The 19,236-nt window shown below is 46.2% G+C and overlaps 7 protein-coding genes across 7 annotated transcripts; 4 read left to right on the plus strand and 3 right to left on the minus strand.

The window, feature by feature from the left end:
• Nucleotides 1-516: 516 nt before the first annotated feature.
• N7495_003386 (uncharacterized protein) lies at nt 517-2,068 on the plus strand (the record flags this gene model as incomplete). The annotated part of the gene is made up of 2 exons (XM_057206055.1): nt 517-621; nt 671-2,068. The coding sequence occupies 2 exons, from the start codon at nt 517-519 to the stop codon at nt 2,066-2,068; spliced, it is 1,503 nt and encodes a 500-aa protein (XP_057066662.1).
• Nucleotides 2,069-2,173: 105 nt separating this feature from the next.
• On the minus strand, nt 2,174-3,726 carry N7495_003387 (HesA/MoeB/ThiF family protein; the record flags this gene model as incomplete). Its single annotated transcript, XM_057206056.1, has 3 exons — nt 2,174-3,209; nt 3,263-3,476; nt 3,531-3,726. The coding sequence occupies 3 exons, from the start codon at nt 3,724-3,726 to the stop codon at nt 2,174-2,176; spliced, it is 1,446 nt and encodes a 481-aa protein (XP_057066663.1).
• Nucleotides 3,727-4,646: 920 nt separating this feature from the next.
• N7495_003388 (serine/threonine protein kinase) lies at nt 4,647-5,898 on the plus strand (the record flags this gene model as incomplete). The annotated part of the gene is made up of 2 exons (XM_057206057.1): nt 4,647-5,517; nt 5,729-5,898. The coding sequence occupies 2 exons, from the start codon at nt 4,647-4,649 to the stop codon at nt 5,896-5,898; spliced, it is 1,041 nt and encodes a 346-aa protein (XP_057066664.1).
• A 1,907-nt stretch (nt 5,899-7,805) lies between these two features.
• N7495_003389 (uncharacterized protein) lies at nt 7,806-9,449 on the plus strand (the record flags this gene model as incomplete). Its single annotated transcript, XM_057206058.1, has 1 exon — nt 7,806-9,449. The coding sequence occupies one exon, from the start codon at nt 7,806-7,808 to the stop codon at nt 9,447-9,449; it is 1,644 nt and encodes a 547-aa protein (XP_057066665.1).
• A 624-nt stretch (nt 9,450-10,073) lies between these two features.
• On the plus strand, nt 10,074-10,404 carry N7495_003390 (uncharacterized protein; the record flags this gene model as incomplete). Its single annotated transcript, XM_057206059.1, has 2 exons — nt 10,074-10,292; nt 10,348-10,404. 2 exons carry the CDS (start codon nt 10,074-10,076, stop codon nt 10,402-10,404), a joined length of 276 nt encoding a protein of 91 aa, XP_057066666.1.
• Nucleotides 10,405-13,143: 2,739 nt separating this feature from the next.
• Nucleotides 13,144-15,172, minus strand: sidI (putative long-chain-fatty-acid-CoA ligase; the record flags this gene model as incomplete). Its single annotated transcript, XM_057206060.1, has 5 exons — nt 13,144-13,481; nt 13,534-13,863; nt 13,962-14,341; nt 14,397-14,694; nt 14,767-15,172. 5 exons carry the CDS (start codon nt 15,170-15,172, stop codon nt 13,144-13,146), a joined length of 1,752 nt encoding a protein of 583 aa, XP_057066667.1.
• A 768-nt stretch (nt 15,173-15,940) lies between these two features.
• cym1 (pitrilysin family metalloprotease cym1) lies at nt 15,941-19,072 on the minus strand (the record flags this gene model as incomplete). The annotated part of the gene is made up of 1 exon (XM_057206061.1): nt 15,941-19,072. The coding sequence occupies one exon, from the start codon at nt 19,070-19,072 to the stop codon at nt 15,941-15,943; it is 3,132 nt and encodes a 1,043-aa protein (XP_057066668.1).
• Between the last annotated feature and the right edge of the window lie 164 nt (nt 19,073-19,236).

Below are 19,236 nucleotides of genomic sequence, written 5' to 3' on the forward strand. Positions count from 1 at the left end.
TGAATTAATGGAATCTAGATCGAATCTAGTCGGTAGATCTGCTCGATCTGCTTACTTCAAACACGTTACCCGACAGTTGCATAATGTGACACTTCGGACTCATTCCATATCTCAAGCTCAGCTATAAATCCATTTATACCTAGATTGATTTCATTTAAATTATTGGAATGAGGCACAGCTGATTCCTTTGTAAGAAAAAACGAAAAAAGAAAACCGGTCTGCGTTGGTCATTTACGAGATCTTGAGGTCACGATCTGCATTGTCCTGCATCGACAGGGATCAGACACGATACATCTAACACACACCGCTCCATATGTATCATAGACTTTCATGTTTCGTACCTGAAACTGCTTTAAACTGCCAACATTTGAGCATGACCCTGCAGACAGGACTTCATGCATTCCTTTCCAAGGCATCATCCCCATTTAATGCCCTGTACCCCTCGCTCATCACATATAAAGCTCCTAGATCACCCCTTCCCATGTTAATGTGCCCTCTGTTATCATTACAAACAACATGCGCAGTGAAGATGAGAACTACCCGCTACTTACGGGCCTTTACCCTGCTACCGGGCCGAGGCGTAACCCTAAGTCTCGCTGGGAGCGGTTTCGCGAACCTTCAGTAAGTCTGATGTTCTACGCTTTTGCAGGGTAAAACTAAGTCAGTGTAGCCAGCGTGGATTATCTGTACCTTCGCTATTTACCAGTTCGTATTTGGAATCTTGACCGTTCCTGAACTTAACGCCACCCTTGCCCTTATATGTCACCAGAAGTACCCAGAACGCCGAGCCCCGCGAGATGAACACACCAACCCAGATCTGTATACCGAGCTGGGACGATGCTTAGGGAATAAATATGCACAGGCGGATCAATCCAAGTTCTTCGTATACAACCAAGTCATCAGCGGTATTCTTGGCGCCATTTCGACCCCGTTTCTAGGCTCATTATCCGACCTCATCGGGCGCAGGCGAATCATGGCGTTGGCCGTACTAGGGCCACTGTTCTCCCAGTGTTTGACTCTCTTCGTGATGAGACACGCCGATACAGTGGATATGAACTGGCTGTTAGTCGGCTATGCTGTTGATGGCCTCTCAGGATCAATGATAGTCGCCATGTCCACTTCATCGGCATATATAACCGATATCGCGCACCATACTGACCGACCCAGACTTTTCAGCTACTTATATGCATCCATGTCATTTTCCGGGGCGATGGGGCCTTTGGTTTCTGGCTTCCTCCTCAAGACGCAAAACCCCCTTGACAAAATCTATCGAATCACCATTTGTGCTAATACATTCATGGCCATGGTCTTCCTGCACATCCTGCCCGAATCCCGCTGGTCGCAGCTGGTAGGAGAGGACAAGCCTATAGGCAGTGACACTGATGAGTCCGATACGAGTTCCGTCCATGGTCTACTCCAATCGCTCCAATCTCTCTGGACATCGAGTGCGTCCCGAAAAGCGAATATGGTCATATTGGCCATACTAGGCTTTTTCGTCATTGGTTTTATGATGAGTTTAATGCCTCTGCAATTGAGATTTGGCGCATTCTGGTTCAACTGGCAGCCAACCACGCAGAGTTTCTTCATGGCGCTACTCTTTTCGTGGAGCATCTTTGTGCTTGTTGTCATCTTCCCCACTGCCATGTCCCTAGCTCACCGATGGGGAATGCGCAGGGGCATCACTAATATCTCAGCTGTTTTCAACATCGGGGAACTAGGTGCTATCCAAGTGAGTTTGCTGCTGCAAGTCATAGGCACTATGGGCATGGCATTGGCTCGGAGTCCGACCTCCTATGTGATAACTTCACTCATTGCGGTTTCCGCTTCGCCTCTTGCTCCTCTTCTTACGTCTTGTCTCACGGCACATGCGCCTCGTCATCAGTCTGGTCAGATACTTGGTGGATTGAGCTTTTTGAATGCCATTGGGCGGATAAGTATTCCTGCTGCGTTAAATGCTACGTATAGTTTGACGATTGGGATATATCCTGTTCCGTTGTTTGCGATAGTGGCGGGCGCTTATGCTTGTCTATTTATTTTGAGCTTTTTCTTGAAGCAGCATACATTGTGATGTTGCGATCGTATCTAGAATATTAAACGATTTTCTTTTATCTTTTTCAATTATCCAAGGACACGGAGAGGTTGGTCTAGAAAACCATAGTGGAATATTCTATCTTCAGTACTCCGGCCACTCGGGGTCTATCTGTTCTCGCCATGCGCGGAGTCCCCCTCGAATATCTCCAATAAATCTCTGTCCATTTCGATCCAATCCCAGATCTTTCAATTTCTTAACGGCGATTTGTGAGTCGTTCCCTAGACGACAGACCACATAGATTGGATCGTTGGAGTCAGTAAGATTTGAAGGGAGCCAAGAAGGAGTATTTTGAGGTGAAGAATGATCGCCAGCGGAAATTGGTGAGGCCAGAAAGTTTGAGATTGGAATGTTGATACTGTTGTCTAGGTTACATATTCCAAACTGTGCCCTATCTCGGACATCCAGAATAGTATGTGAGCCTTCACTGACCGAGTCAGTTAGCCAATCTCCTTGTGAGGTAGGCTGAGGATGCTTTTCTCGATACTCCCGTGGAGAAATGCGTTCATCTGGTCCTAGGACATTCGGGAGGTTCGCCGAGCCACAAAAGAAGATGTAATCAGTTAATCCTGATTGAATCGAGTTAATTGTGACGGTTGCATCGGCGGAGCAAGCGGCACAGTCTTTTCGCCGAGAACGAAGACGTATCGTACGGAAAAGGGGAGAAGAGTATGCGGAAAAGATATGCAGAGATGGCTGATCCCGCGTGGGTGAAGAGCCAACTGTCCCCTCAGTGCTTGATGTGATAACTTTGATCGCTTCCAGCGCCTGCAAAACACCCATAGTACCAACTACTGGACCCACTATACCGCCATCGGCACAGCTGACAACGCTATCGGCTGGCGGTGGCTTTGGAAAAACGCAGCGATAACACGGTCCTCCAGCTTTATCACCTGGTGGCAGAGGCGGGTTATTCAGTACTATCAGCTGGCCCTCGGTTTTTAGAGCAGATGCAGAAACCAATGGTTTACCAGTGAGCACAGATGTATCGGAGATAAGGTATCGTGTTGCGGGGTTATCCGTGCAATCAAGGATGATATCATATTTTTCGAAAATCGCTGGTGCTTCTTCGGGCGTAAGGTGCTTTCGATGCGCGATATATGTTGGATGAGGATTGAGTCTGGCCATTCAAATACATTAGTCTAGATCGTGACTGGGAATGCGATCACATACTCTCGAAGTGATTCAATAGCGCTATCCACCTTGTACTTGCCGACATTATGGCTTCGGTGTAGGACTTGGCGATGCAGATTTGAGATCTCAACCGTATCCCCATCTATCAGACCAATAGTGCCAATGCCAGCTCCGGCAAGATACTGGGCAGCTGGACATCCAAGTCCACCTGCGCCGACAAGTAAGACTTTTGCCGATCGGAGTTTCAGTTGACCTGACCAGTCAGTTTTTTGCTCTAATAAAACGTATTCCAATATGCTTCACTCACCCGGTAGACCAATCTGGGGCACGATCATCTGACGTCCATATCGTCGATACTCCTCCGGTAACAATGGCCAGCGATTGAAACTCTCAGCAGCCGCATGTTCGGTATTGGCGAGATCTTGCTTTAGCTCAGCTAGCTGTGCTTCAGTGGCAGCAATCTGTGCCCGGAGAGAGACGCATTTATCTTCGAGACCTGCCATTGTGGTGGTATGTGCAGTCACTTTTAGGAATGTGGCAGTAAATAATTGCTTCACCGCCAATACTTCTTATCGCCGCTCTTATCTGAGTTATCTTATTCACTGTCCACTTGAGATGGACACCACACACGAGTATATTCATTTCTAAATCGTAGCTAGATATATTGTCAATATATTGAACTTTCAGACTACTTTATCTCCTAAATTCGTTCTAAAAAGTGGTTTGATCGGATAAGATGTATGGTTTGTTGTGATCTATATATATCTTGCACCATCTTCCAGAAGGTAGAAACCCAACAACCTTGGAAAAAGTTGAACTTCACTCATTAAAAATTCGGATAAAACATATTGAATTCCTCTTACTGGGCAGCCAGTAAATAAATGTACTGAAACAATCCTGGAAATATCCATCTGGTAGAGTAATAAGGAAAGATAAAATAAGTAAACAAGGGGGCAGTTGAGCCCCCGAAAGCCAACAAACACCTGGTCTCCACTATAGTTCTAGGTAGTGACAGAGTTAGACCACACTGCTCTCTTCCCGAGACCTTACCTAAGACTAGAGATCCAGTGGGGGCTAATCGGTGATAAAGGTGAATAAAATCCTGAGCCTTGCAAGTCTAGGCGGCCTAGGATACATTTTTTCTGCCCCTAATGTATTGTGAAACATCCAATCCTTCTAGAATCCCTTACGGCACAGCACATGAATTGAAACTCGTCCACCATGACCTATTATAAGCTCACTGGGTATCTAGGATTGGATGTTAAATTTAACATGATAGAGCAGGATTTATCTCCAGGGCTGGACGTGAGACGCATTTCTTTGTCGAGATTCCTTTAAGTCTGCCAAGGTTGGATGATTTCTGTTTCTAATAGATTTGCCTAGGTCGACTTTGTCGAGAGCCGACTGTACAGCTCGATTCAAAATGCAGCGAAATAGGCTCCTGCTGCTTTTGCTTAGCCTTTGCGCATTTTGGATATCCTCGATCCAATCCGCTCCGACTATAAAGACAGACAATTTGCCACACAAAACAACTACGCTGTTGGAAAAATTCCCGTCCACCAGATATTTTATCCAAGCGGAGGAAAATGGCGTCAATCATCTGAATCGTCGGGGTCTTCCCGCTGTGATTTCTAACTGGAACATCTGGAAGAGCTATAAGAAGGCTTCAATTGAGAATAAAACGCCAGCCGAAGCTATTCCTTACGGAACCCCAGAAGGAACAGAGAATTTTCAAGTGGTATACAACGGGTTTCCGTCATATTCATTTGATGTTGACATAGACTGCGTCTCAGTCAGGAAGGTTGTTCAATTAGGCAAAAAACTCGGGAGTGGCACATTCGGAAATGTCTACCAAGCCACCATGAACGCCTGGGATGAAACAAAAAATGCCTGGGAACGATATACCGCCGCAGTGAAAACATCAAATATCGAACCCGGTGAGATGATCATCGGGTCAATGCTGGCTCAAACAATTGATAGCCGGTATGTCGCTAAGGTGTGGGACTATTTCTATGTCAAGGACGACAATGAGGCCTTTGTAATCATGCCAATGTCAAATCGGGGAACATTAGGGGACCATACAAGTATGAAGCAAGCATCCTTCAAAGAAGTATTCCAAAAAATACTCCTCGGCGTGCAGGCAATGCATGCAGAGGGTATCATGCACCGCGACATTAAACCCGGCAATATTCTGCTATTCGGGAAATCTCCTAAAATCGCCGATTTCGATACTTTGACAACCCAAGAAAGATCTACGCAGCTGGGCATTGGGACGCCAGGATTTCTCGCCCCCGGTAAGCTTATTATAATCCTGCTTTAGAATTCTATAATCAACTAACAAGCGGTATGAACTTCCAGAAATTCTTATTAGTCATTCATATACCAGGAAAGTTGACATTTTTGCTCTTGGAATGACATATATGGATGTTATGATGCATGATATCCCGACCGAAGACTTTTATCCACTCTGGAAAGATCTTGTGAGCCCTAATAACACGAGCACAGAGTGGCTAAGCCCAGAAATGATTGAAGAAGTTTTGAGCGAACACTTCAAGGCTACAGATTTCACCGAAGATGAGCGGAAGCTACTATCAAATGTTCTTTGTGAACCTAACAAAAGATTCAATATTGATCAGTACGTGGAAGGGTTTAATGCGCTGTTGACAAGTACGTAAGTACAGCTACAGTTACGGTGGCGTTGCCGACGTCCGCCAGATCGAACGCATGTTATATGTTATTAGACTGACAGTTTTAATACTACAATAATTGATTGAATTAGACAAATAAATCGCACCTGACCCTAAAGATAAGCAAATACGCTTTGAAAATAAGCAACCATGTCAAATTCTTAGAATTTTTGCATGAAGTTCTACTTTCTGGGCGTTCAAGGAAATATGTCATTTGCTCACTGGGATTTCTGTAAAGTTTCTGCCCACATGATTGGCTCATCGTCTCTCGTTTATTGTTCCTATTTGACGGGGTATTATCATCCTGAGCATGAAACAATGTAGTCCTGGAGGTGTGGAACGCTCCCTAGACAGCCAAAACCTAAAGATGATATGAGAGCAATTGGAAACATAATGATGGTAGTTGAATCTTTTAGCGTTACTAATTCCTGTAATCTTATGATTTATGAAAGGAATCTAAATTGCTGCACCATTCTCTGGTGTTTTCGATGAAAAATTATGGAGAAGCGACTTCGGACTTTTACTATCCCGAAATCGCATTGACTCGGTGAAAATAAGCTACAGAACAATATCACGCAAGGAACGAAGTGAGTGACACCTTATTAATAGTTATTATATAATTCAATGCTTATTGTTCTTGGCATTCGGTGAATACGAGAAGAGGCACCGGACGGCGCAGTCTGATCAAGCCTCAAACACTACACTGGGAATAGATCTGAGGGAAGGAAGGCGGGAAGGACCCGCAATCCCACTAATCATGTGACCTCAAAAGACCTGCCTTTTCGAATTCTTGAAGCTCAAAGGTACTCCGTACACTCCCGTGTGTTAAAGCCATACCTCCCGCTGATTCTGGACCGTTCTCTGTTTTCTAGAGGTTAACTACTGCCGACGTGTCTACTTGTGCTCGAATCAAGGATACTCGGTTACAGAAACCGACCCACTCCATGATGCCTTCAAAACTGATGGAGATGTCTAATGATCCTGCCATAAAAGGTTCATGAGCTCTTTATTGAAGATTAATTGGCTTGGGGCACGCCTTTGCAAAACCAAGGCGCCAAGATTTCAGCCACACTTTGAATATTGAAGAAGATGCTCTTCCTGAATTGACCGAGGATAAATTATCGCCCCAGATATGACAAGATAAATGAAATATCCCTTGGATTTGAACTTTCGAAACGGAGGTAAGATGTAGCATATGGTTTTGAATTGCACTTTGAGATCAAAGAAATGGCCATCTAGTCCCTTGAAATACTCAAAATGCCGTTGATTGGTGGTCTAAGTTGTGGATGTCGCCATTGAACCGAGCACCTCGGGTGGAAAAATTCAAAAGGTAAAACTAATTAGAGTGAAGCAAACCAATCGGTCAAACTCTCCATTCTGATTAGGAGAGGGACAATAGTACTGAGAGGCAAGACAAGAGGAGAATAATGAAGACCGCAGACATGATGCCATGACACTAGTACGTATTAGGAAATATCCAAGTGGGGTAGTAATTCATATGGCAGTTATTGGCCCATTACCCCACAAGTGGATCTATCTGCGCCCTAATCTTCGACGATAACATGGTTAGCAATAAACAAATTTAAGCCCAAACTAACGTCACTTTTCATGCTCTTGCGTGATCTTATCTACTGCAAAACTCTACCTCCATCAACAAGTTTTTTTGTCTTTAATATTTCCTATCTAGGTTAAGCGTCTTGAACCCTGGCAGACCTAATCTCAGCTAACAGGAAATTTCGCTATATGGTCAGTTCGCCTGCAACATCTGCCACTTAAATGGCGTGATCTAGTTATTGCAGGGTTCTATAACCACCAGTCTAGATTTAAATCTCGTAGTTCCCGGTCTGTAGCTGGATATCCGCCAAAGCTCAACAACACGATCTACAGTCGCAACGATGGTGATCGACGAGGTTAGCTCCGCCGGCGGCGGTACCGGTGAAACTGAATCTAAAATCGAGTCCAAGGTCCTGGCTACAGGCAGTGACTCTGAGTCTACATCTTCATTCAAAGGACGCCGTGGACATGTCAAGGATATCAGTACCACCTTCGATACAACGGAGGATCCTCGTTTCTATAAGCCTATCCCCGAATACGAGGGCTTCCATCGCTGGGATCCTGAGTTTGAGTGGACTGAGCAGGAGGAGAAGGCTGTTTTGAGGAAGATTGACTGGAGAGTTTGCACCTTTGCTTGTGTCACATTCTTCGCACTCCAGTTAGATCGAGGAAATATTGTCCAGGCCAATTCAGACAGCATGCTAGAGGACCTGGGTATGACAACCAACGACTATAATAACGGACAATCCATTTTCTACTGCATTTTCTTATTTGCGGAACTTCCTTCGCAATTGTTGTCAAAGTGGATTGGTCCCGATCGGTGGATTCCTATTCAGATGGTTCTTTGGAGTATTGTCGCCGCCATGCAAGCGTTCATGAAAGACCGCAACACCTTCTTCGCTTTCCGAGCCCTACTAGGTCTATTGGAAGGTGGATTTATCCCAGATACTATCCTCTTCCTCTCATTCTGGTATACTTCGAAGGAGCTGCCTATCCGTCTCAGCTTCTTCTGGATGGCATTTGAAGCCACCGCGATCGTCAGTGCTTTCCTGGCCTACGGTTTCCTCCATATCCATAACTCCGAGGGCGGTGGCGGTTGGCGTTACCTCTTCGCCTTTGAAGGTCTTATCACTGGTGTCATTGGTATTATCGCTATCTTCTGGATGCCAGCTTCCCCGACACAAACCAAGGGAGGACTCCGGGGAAAAGACGGATGGTTCAACGAGCATGAAGAGAAGATCATGGTTAACCGTGTACTCCGCGATGACCCTAGCAAGGGTGGAATGCACAACCGCCAGCCTATCACTGCTCGACTCCTCTGGGAAGCACTCAAGGACTACGATATGTGGATTATCTACCTGATCGGACTTACATGGTTGATCCCTGCCTCACCTGTCACCAGCTATATCACTCTGGAGCTCAAGTCCCTGGGCTTTAGCACTTTCCACACTAATCTTCTGACTATCCCCGCATATGTCATCTTCATCATTAACCTATTATTCTGGACTTGGATCTCTGAACGCTTCAACCAGCGCCTGCTTCTGGGTGTTATGGCTGAGATTTGGGCGCTAGTTCTCTTGATTGCCCTGGAGACAATTCCCAACTCTACTGGAGCTTGGGTTCGCTGGGCTCTGATCACCCTGCTCATCGGCATGCCCTATATCCACGCAGTAATTGTCGCAATCACATCTCGAAACGCAGGAACAGTTCGCACGAGAACTGTGGCTAGTGCACTCTACAACATGGCTGTCCAGTTGAGTACTATCATCAGTAGTCAAATTTACCGGAAAGATGATAAACCATACTACAAGAGAGGCAACAAGGTTCTTATCGGCCTTGCTGTGTGGAGTTTGGCTTTGTTTGTAGTCGCAAAGCTCTATTATATCTGGCGCAACAAGCAGAAAGCTGCGATCTGGGATAAGATGAGCAGCGAGGAGAGAGAGCGATATGTTGTCGAAAATGCCCACCTTGGCAACAAACGGTAAGACTCGACTTGATTCCCCTTGGATTTAAACTTTACTAATTCTTCCCTTCCAGTGTCGACTTCAGATTCGCACACTAGATCTAGATTTCTCGTCCAACCATAGATGTCCGTTTACGCTTTGAAAATCACTTTGATTTCTCAAATTCAGTGATATAATTATTTTTCCAACGATTGCTAGAGTTTATTCTACATTTCAGGTTGCATACTTCTTTTGCGGTAATTGTAGGTGGCGCATTGCGCATGTTAGCCTTGAAATTATCGACTAAAAAAGGTTGTAGATAAAGTAGCAAAAATCAAGTTTCCTTTCATTTGCGCGCATCCCTACTTGTCGATCCATAGTACTACTCCGGATATTGACCATAATGAAAACGAAGATTCACATTCTCAAGGTCGATCCCTTCCTCGTGTATCAAGGGTCACATTCCTCATTCCCTGGAAAAAAAGCCTTCCGCATTCATGGCGCCTCTCAAAATGTCTTCTTTGCTCAGTGGAATAGTATTTAAAGACAGTCAATGTGCCGCCCATCTCAATCCTCATCCCATCATCATCTCATCATCTCATCATCCAATCCATCTCTTCCAACACTCTCAATTCCAAACAAAAACCTTCTCCTCCCACCGCAACCATGCAGTTCATCCTCGCTACCTTTGCTCTCTTCGCTACCGCCTTCGCCGGTGTTCCCCGCGCTGCTGAAGGTGGCTCTGTCTGTGCCACTGGAGAGAGTGTCGTCTGCTCTAACAACGGCAATGGTGGTCTCATCACCCTTGGCAACATCGCCCCCGGTGCCCTCGGAAGGGACTGCTCCGGTGGCAGCGTTTACTGCTGCAAGGACAGCGATGTCCAGGTAAGAATATATCTTCGTTGGTCCAAGTATCAATTTGATCTAATCGGTTTCTCAGAGCGGTCTCGTCAACCTCAACGTTGCTCTCTCTTGCACCCTCAACGAGGTCCTTTAAATGGATTCACCTCAGAATTCTCGCATATGAGCCATATTCATCTGTTACTAGACTGTCATCGAATTGAATGCAGTTCTGTGTCGACTGTTGTATATCATCTGTTTCCACATTTTGTACTCAGTTTTACATGCGGCGTGCCATTTTTCATTCCCTTATCATCATGGTCTCTGCCTTCATACCTATTAGAACCTAATTTTGACAAATTCATTTATCGTCTAGTGCTTTCTATATTTCACCTTACCGTATTTCAGTAATAGTATTCGCTTTTCCCTAAGCCTTCAAAAATATACCAGCTTTGCCAATTATCAAAGGAATAAGTTATTCAAGATCCAGGAGACGATGGTATTTCATGGCATCAGTTTGATCCAAAACTAGCCGATACACTCGAACTTGGACTCCCCTATTTTCTAGACAGGCTATGTGTTGCTTATCAATATCGGTCTTTGTATAAATCCCCATGAGCACAACCATATCGACTTGGAACCTTGGAAATGGTCCAAACCGTAGATTCCAACTGCGGATCAATAATGGTTCAATCAATCTTTCCATAGCTTTGGCAGTCAGCTGACTATATAGAGTAACCAGAAACCCCTCCGGACCCACTGTAAAATGTTCCAATATCGTGACCCCGACTTTGCTAGTTGTGAGTCAATACTTGATCAACTGCTCAACCGCATGAAATATACTCAGTATCTGGGTCTCGTATCACACTGGTCAATATAGATGATGTTCGGTAAGTCATAGATCAGGCTCAAATGTACTATGACTAGCGCGGTACAGGAAATCACAACTTGTGATCAAATAATTCTATCGAATTCGAGATGTCGATGCCGAAAATTGGGGGGTTTGGATCCCTTAGAATAATGTAATTAGTTTTGAGCTACCGAGAGATTGCAGATCGAGTCAAATAAAAGGCTGACAGATCAGGTACGTCTCTAAGCTCTTTTTCGTAATTGGCTGCAGGATGAGAACATGAAGCGCAAATGGGTCCTCGTCCTCGACACTCTGGATGAAGACGTGTTTTCTCATCAAACTCGACGGGTGATATTAAATCATGGCACTCTCAGTCTAGGCAAAATTCTCTCCGTTATCAGGGCGTTCAATTGTCATAACAAGTCGGAGCAGGCGCGCTGTCTCACGATTTGTTGAAGACAAGAATATCATCCCGATTGAGCCAATTGATAAAACCCGAATATTTGCGCTTTTTGTGAAAAGGTCTGGGGTCCAACAAGCTATGGAGGTACTTCTCCAAATGTAGACTACGCCATCGCTACACCAAATGCCATTAAACTGATTGCAGCACTTGAGTTTATGTCACTTGCGACTGTGGAAGCAGCGGCCTATATCAGGCGAAGAGCACCACGAGATTCAGTATCTCAAAAAGTTCCAGAAGAGCGATGAGCAGAAAGTGAATCTCCTCAAAGCCTAGTAGGGTCATCTCCGTCGAGATCTCAAAGCCAAGAACGGGAAAGAAATACCTTCCGATTATGTGTTTCGGCTGATTTGTTGCTGTTTATAAGCTTCTTCGATAAAATGGGATTCCTGATCACCTACTTCAGAGGAAATAAGACAGCGAAGCAATGAAAACGACAATAGTGACCAAGGAGAGAGTGGCAACGAATCTGATAAAAGTGAATTTAATGAGATTGACATCTCCCTAGAGGACGACATCCCATCATAGTATTAAGAGACTCTTCGCTGATATCCGTTGGCATAAATGGAAGCACTTTGGGAGGCACCGACTGATCCAAGTAGCTTTGCAAGAGTGGCCGAAGTAGCATGATATTCTTGACATAAGGAAAGAAGACTTTCACAACATCTTTATGATATAGTCCTATATAAGAGCTTCGAGAGCTAATCAACTTGCTAAAAATATTCGCTCATGCGTTATGCGTGATGTGCTGTTACGCAACAACCTCAAACTGAATGCTTACTATTTGACGCAGCTTGGTATTTCCATGAAGAGGAAGTTATCTGGCTAAACGGGTTTTAAAACCCTTGAAAGCGTTCAGGTAATAGCCGCGACATACTCAGGTCAGGGATGATGGAAGGAAGCCTGAAAGTTTGATCTACACATGTTAGAGGTATGAAAGCAAGTGCTTAGCTTTAAGCACCCCGATACTCCGACTAGGATGGCTAGCCTTGCTTATATATGAATTTATCAGAGCATGAATCTTCCTACCGATTAATGGCTAAATATTCTCAACTACACAGCCAGATACCCAACTCTGACCATCTGGCTACGCTATATTCAATTCCTTATCTCAATAGCTGTGGGAAGAATGATCCTTCGTCTTAATTGTCTTTTCAAGCAAGGTTTCCAGGGCTAAGATAATGGGCCTATGTGAGGCCTCCACAGGTACTTCCAGGCCAGCTTCCAAGGTTCTTCCGTAAAGAGTATCCAGTTATTTTGCTAAGGTTGATTTTTGAAATGTGGTACTGATTTATGTTAACGAGAAGATCGTCTAATATTTGCATGCATTTCATTTATTAGTGTATTAAACATTGAGGGCATTCAAATTTTCAAATGTTCAATATGACAGTGATTCATCCATAAAGCTGCTTCCAACCCTAAAGGGTTGAGATCTATGACGACAAGATATACTCATTCATACATATTCTCAGGCGTAGGAAATGGAAAATGTTCACCCATGTCCTACCATAGACAAATCATGTACAGCTGTGGAATCATAAGACTCTGTTTTGGGCTCATTCAAAAAAGGTTCTTTCAAGCTTGGCTTAAGCTTGAATATTCCGCCGAGCCAACACAGCCACAGCAATCTCGCGCAATTCACCTTTTCGAACTTTTCCGCTTCCTGTGACAGGAAGAGTACTGGGAGTACCCTCCTCTCCAAATACAAAGACAAATTGTGGTGCCTTATGACGCCCAAGAGTCTCACGAATCCAAACACGAAGATCTTCGTCAGACGGGCGGGTTTGTCCATCAGCCAATTGGATGAACGCACCAACGACTTCGCCGTATTTGGGGTCAGGGACTCCAATGACAGATGCGACTTCGATACAAGGGTGTAAAGCCAACCGCTCTTCGATTTCGAGGGGATAAATGTTTTCGCCGCCTATACATGATCAGCTATCTATTCAAGAGAGGCATTCAATTTGAGATCTTACCTCGGATAATTATGTCCTTGAAGCGACCTGTTATCGTGCAGTAGCCCTGATCATTAAAGGAAGCTTCATCGCCCGTCTTGAGCCACGTCACTCCGTCTGAGTCCTGCACTAACATTTCTGCTGTCTTTTCTGGATTTTGCCAGTAGCCTTTACCAATCTGGTATCCGGACATACAAAGTTCACCTCTTTCGCCTATTGGAACAATCTTTCCATCTGCATCGACGATCTTCGCGCGAGCGTGGGGGAGAACTTTGCCAACAGTGGTTAAACGGGTGTGAATGCTATCAGTTGTGAGGGCATTGAAGCAGGTTGGGGAAGCCTCGGTGAGACCTAGATTTGTGTCAGTGGAAATGATCGGAGAAGACGGTGAATCGCGCTGACTCGACAGTAACCAGCTTGGAGCCACACTAGGATGTCAGTATACATACCGTAGCTGCTAGTATACTCAGTCATATTCAACTCATTAAACAGTCGCTTCATGAGCGGACGAGGAACGGGTGCACCAGCGATAATTCCCGTGCGGAGATTAGAGGTATCGAAGTTTTCAGGCTTGGGGAGACTAAGGATGGCCTCGAACATGGTCGGGACTCCATGCATGGCAGTGCACTTTTCGTCCGAGATCGCACGCAATACAGCTTCAGGATCGAATGTCTCGCCTGGGAACACGATCTTAGCGCCGTGCGTAACGACAGCCAACATTCCTAAGACTAGTCCGAAACAATGGAATAGTGGTGGCGGGCAACAGAGGATATCGAATGAAGTGAAATTCATGCGGTCACCAATGAAGCGCGAATTATTGACCAAATTGCTGTCTTCAAGTCAGCAGGAGATATCAGCAGTCGTTCATTGTATGCATAACTTACTGGTGAGTCAACATTGCAGCTTTGGGGTTTCCAGTCGAGCCACTGGTGAATTGCAGATTGCACACATCGTATGGGCTTAGAGTAGCCTCGCGATTCCGAAGTAAATGGATGGGCAGTGACTGGCCACGGCTGATGACATCGGTATATGTGTTGAAATTTTCATAGGTCCCACGTAAGATAATAATCTCCTCCAGGAATTTAGAGGTGCCAATTTGCTTGGGGCTGGGACCGAATTTGGATAGGACTTCCTCAATGTTGTGTCGTCCAATGCGTGGGGTCATGAATAGAGCTCGGCAGTCTGAAAGTTTAGGTGCCATGTGAGTTAGCTAAGATGAAATAAGTGGGGGCAGGGGAGGAGAAAAGTTATTACCAGTATGATTGAGAGCGTAGTATAGCTCAGCCGGGGTATATGTATTGTTCAATACGACTAGGATGGCACCGACCTGGGCTGCAGCAAAGAATACGGAGACATACTGCTCGCAATTACCCGCCATGATGCCAATACGGTCGCCCTTTTGAATCCCCATGGCCAAAAGACCCCGTGCGACACGATCGGACTCATTCTTCAAGTCAGCATAGGTCCAGCGTGTCCCGGTCCATGGAAATACGAGACATTCGTAGTCCCCATACTGCAGTGCCTGCACAGTGAGAAGTTCTCCGAGTGTGAGTTCCAGTAGTTTGGGTGTTGTTGGGCCAGATACAATGGACCATTCCAACCGTGTCGGCACGGGCTGTAGATGTGACAGCGTCTGGATAAGCCGTTGAGAAGCAGCCATTTTGAAATAGGTAGCCCTAAGGCAGGTGAAATGGGAGTAAGTGGAACGAGAGAAAAAGATTTCCTGGAGTGTAGGCTAAAAAATGACGCACAATGCACGCCCCTATACATTGAGCCCGCTAAGCTGGGAATAATTTCCCGTATCAGATCCGATGCGCCCTGTTCAATCAGATAAGCCATGGTGGATCAGGGCTCCACCACATTCTAGCATAAGATTCGCTTAAAGGTACAATTACGGATGTTCAGGAAGACTGAAGACCCGAGGTCCGGAAGTTTCTGCTGCGAACAGATCCACTCATTTAAATCAGCAGTTCTTCAAACCCAGCGTATACCAAGATGTATTGGCTAAGAGGATTCGCCAAGATGATGCTCTAGCCATTGAAGACAATCCTGGAGATCAGGTCATGGAAGAGTTCCGCATCTTGAATGGTCAAGGATGCGAGTATGGCCTGATGCTGGGACAATTAGAAATTATCTCATAAGCCACATGCCCCAGGAGGTGGTCCTGTGTGGAAATTTATTCCCATGATTCTTGGCGGATCTAATCATGATAAAAATCTTATCAATCAGTCCGATATCGGCAATTTGATATCCACAATTATCCACCCACGTATTGGAAAAATAGACAAGATTCTCGGCAATTGACAGAGTTGGGGATTTTAAAAACTGGCTAGTTTACATATTTGTACAGGGAGATGCATGAATAGTCAAACATATGGAATATAATAATACATTTGGGGTGCAGTCCATGATATAGGATGCAGATAACTTACTCGGATGGAATCGGCTCGGGTTGTTGACCCAGAGACAGCTTCCGCACTTCCCAGTCAGACCCGGCCCAGTCCTTCTTCTCTCCGAGCACGCAGATGGCTGACTTGGAGCCGTTCACTAGGAATCGGTCAGCCACCTCGTTGACAGCCTTGGCTGTCACATCCAAGACCTGCTCTCTCCAGCGCTGGTCCATCTCATGGGTGACGCCGCTCATGAAATAACGAGAGCCCTCCCCATCAACACTCGCTGGCGCATCAAGGCCTTGGAAGATGCCGAGCTTCGCTTCCTCAATTTCCCGCTCCGACCACGCGCGGTCCCTGGCAAAGGCACCACTATTCTGGAACACCTTCATCGAGTTGAGAGGGTTGGGATCCCGATAACTCATGAATGTGAATACGCCCTTGAGGGGTCCATTGCTCGCACCAGCGCCATATGCACCGCCCTTTTCTCGGATCTCAGGGTGCAGGTAGTTGTGAGTGAGAAGTTGGGACAGCACTGTGAGCGGTGCGCTGGAAGGATCGACGAAAGGAACAGTCTGACTGGCCTTACCGGAGTAGTAGACCTTGTAGGGAAGATCGTAGAATGCCTTCTCAACGGACTTGAAGGTGGACGTGCCGGAAATGCCGCTTGGCGAACGGACTTGTGGTAGGCCAACAATCCACTTCTGCAGAACAGACTCGTTGCGAGCAGCACTTTCCGCCTCGCAAACCATGCGAACACGGAGGTTGGAGGTCTTGGAGAGCGCAAATGACTGGATCAGACGCAGTTTTTGAATCAATTCTTGGAGACGCTCTGGAGATGACTCTGCGTCTTGAAGGAGATTTGCTGTGGCTTGCAATTGCTCCAGTCCAGACTGTTGTTCCTGGACCCAGAAGCTCCGGGAGAGATTTGCAGTTGCAGCGTTGACCGCGTATCTATGACCAGTTCCAGCAACGGAGTCTAGCGCACCATTTGTGGTCAGTCGCAAGAGCTCTTGAATCATTCCCGGTGCTGCGGGGCTCGAGAAATCAGTCTCCAAGACAAGCGCAGAAAGCATTTCCAGCATTTCAGGGATGTTCTTATCGATAGCAAATCCGGAAAAGTTCAGGCCCTCCTTGAACTCATTCAGGTGAGTCGGGGACGACACGAGGAAAGACGATGTCGAGATACCTCCAGTCTTTAGCTTGATCAAGTCCTCCCACTGTTCCATTGACCTGCTCGCTGTACCCAATCGCATGATACAGTCGTTGAAAAGCGGCATCAACAGGCGAAGATCGTCTGGCAAATCTTCGAACGCGTTTACGGCTTCGAAATAGGTCAGGCCGTTGGTAGGGGCCTCTCGCCAAACCAGGTCGATGTCATCAATTTTCGACTCGCGCACTGGTTTCCGCTCCTTTTCCCTTGAGATGTCCTTCACCCGCAAGGAAGGAAGGCAGCTGAGGTCAGCACTGTGTGCATCTTCCTGGACCTTCAGCAATTGCAACTCTTCTTCACTGAGCTTAGCAATGGCATTCTCAGCCGAGCCATGCTCTTCGACGAGCTGAGCAAATTTCTGATCCTTGCGAATAGCCTCCTTCTTATCCAGATCAGTGTTAAATGTCGGGGTACCGACCATTGTGAATGTCATGCAGCGGTCGTTGAGGAGATACTTCTCCACCAACGACTCCAAGTAGCCCGGCTTCTCATATCGTCTCTTGAACTCGTCAACCACATCGTTCCAAGCCAGTTCCTTCATCGGGTTAGACCCGTTGAACCAGGATGCGATGGTCTTCTGTATGACTCCAATACCAAAGTTGGCAGTCTTGTGACGTAGAGCAAGCTCCATTTGGTGAAGGAAGCCCTGGACTTTCTCCTTACTGAATCCAGCCGAGACGGACTCTCGGAGGGTATTCTGAATGGTTTCCTTGATTGAAGGAGCCTGGGATTCACTGACACCAGTAACACCGACCGAGAAAATTGGAATCTTGCCAGAAGGATCGATACCCGTATTTGGAGTGAAACCAGAACCAATTCCACTCTCAACCAGAGCACGGTACATAGGTGACCCATAGCCATCAAGAAGGAGAGAAGACACAAGTCCGACGGAAAAGGTTTCCACAATATCAGTAGAATCGCCCATGTACCAGGAGGTAGAAGTCTTGTGCTGCTTGTCCTCGCTGGAAAATGTGTCGATAGGTCCAGGGACCGTCACATTCACTGGTCCATTACTCAGGTCCATAGGCAGCTTCACGTCAGTGTCCGCCTGTCCCTTCTTAAATCCATCCAAGACAGCACCGACCTGCTCCAAGTGGCGGGTCAATGGCATGTCGCCATAAGTCAGAATCTTGGCATTGGTAGGGTGGTAGTTGCGCTTAGAGAAATCCCACAGTTGTTTGTGGGTGAGATCCGTAATGTACTCTGGGTCACCTCCCGAGTTGTTCATGGCTGGGAAGATGCTTTCCTTGAATTGTATATAGTAGAGGTAGTTGGCATCCGACATTTGTCCTTTCATCTCGTTGTATACAACTCCCTTGAAGACGATGTCTTCCAGCTCAGCCTTCTTCTCTGGTGTCGTCAGAAGAGCCTGTGGATCTTCGGGGCCCAGTCGCCATCCCTCTTGTCGGAAATCCTCCTCTTTGAGCAATGGATGAAGGGTGGCGTCAAGGTATACGGAAAGGAGATTTTGGAAATCTTGGGCGTTCGTTGTGGCGAAAGGGTAGGTAGTGTGGTCTGAGGAGGTAAAGGCGTTCATGAAATTTGAGAGAGATCGAGGAAGCATCTTGAAGAATGGGTCGCGAATGGGGTACTTTTCACTACCGCATAGCGTTGTATGTTCTAGAATATGAGGCACACCTGTAGCATCCGGAGGGTTTGTCTTGAAACCAATTCCGAACACATTATTCTTATCATCTCTGGCCACATGCAAGTAGTCTGCATCAGTCTTGTCGTGGGTTAATCGCACCGCTGTGAGGTGGAGTTCCGGAACATGTTTCTTCTCTTGGACAGTGAAGCCATGGAGCTTTTCGCCAATATCCGGGAAGCTGCTCAAATCTGTCACCGTCGATGCGGCTCTTGTGAAGGTATGCGCAGAAGGAAATGTTGAACAGAGCTTAGAGCGTTGGTATAAGGCAGGGGCTCCGGCCCTGCGGAGACCGGCTGAGCAGCGTAACATTGAGTTACAAGTATTTCAGCAATATATGGTGATAAACAAGTTGGCGACTTAGATCCAACGGGGGCTATGAGCAGAGAATTGTTGATTGCTGGACCGGAGATAGCAGCGGAGGCTTCGGAGTATTAATTTTACCGTTATCCGTTGAACACTGAAAGCCGTTCATC

This window comes from Penicillium taxi (assembly GCF_028828555.1).
Source record: "Penicillium taxi strain IBT 34144 chromosome Unknown utg000002l_segment0_segment0, whole genome shotgun sequence".
Lineage (NCBI taxonomy): Eukaryota > Fungi > Ascomycota > Eurotiomycetes > Eurotiales > Aspergillaceae > Penicillium > Penicillium taxi.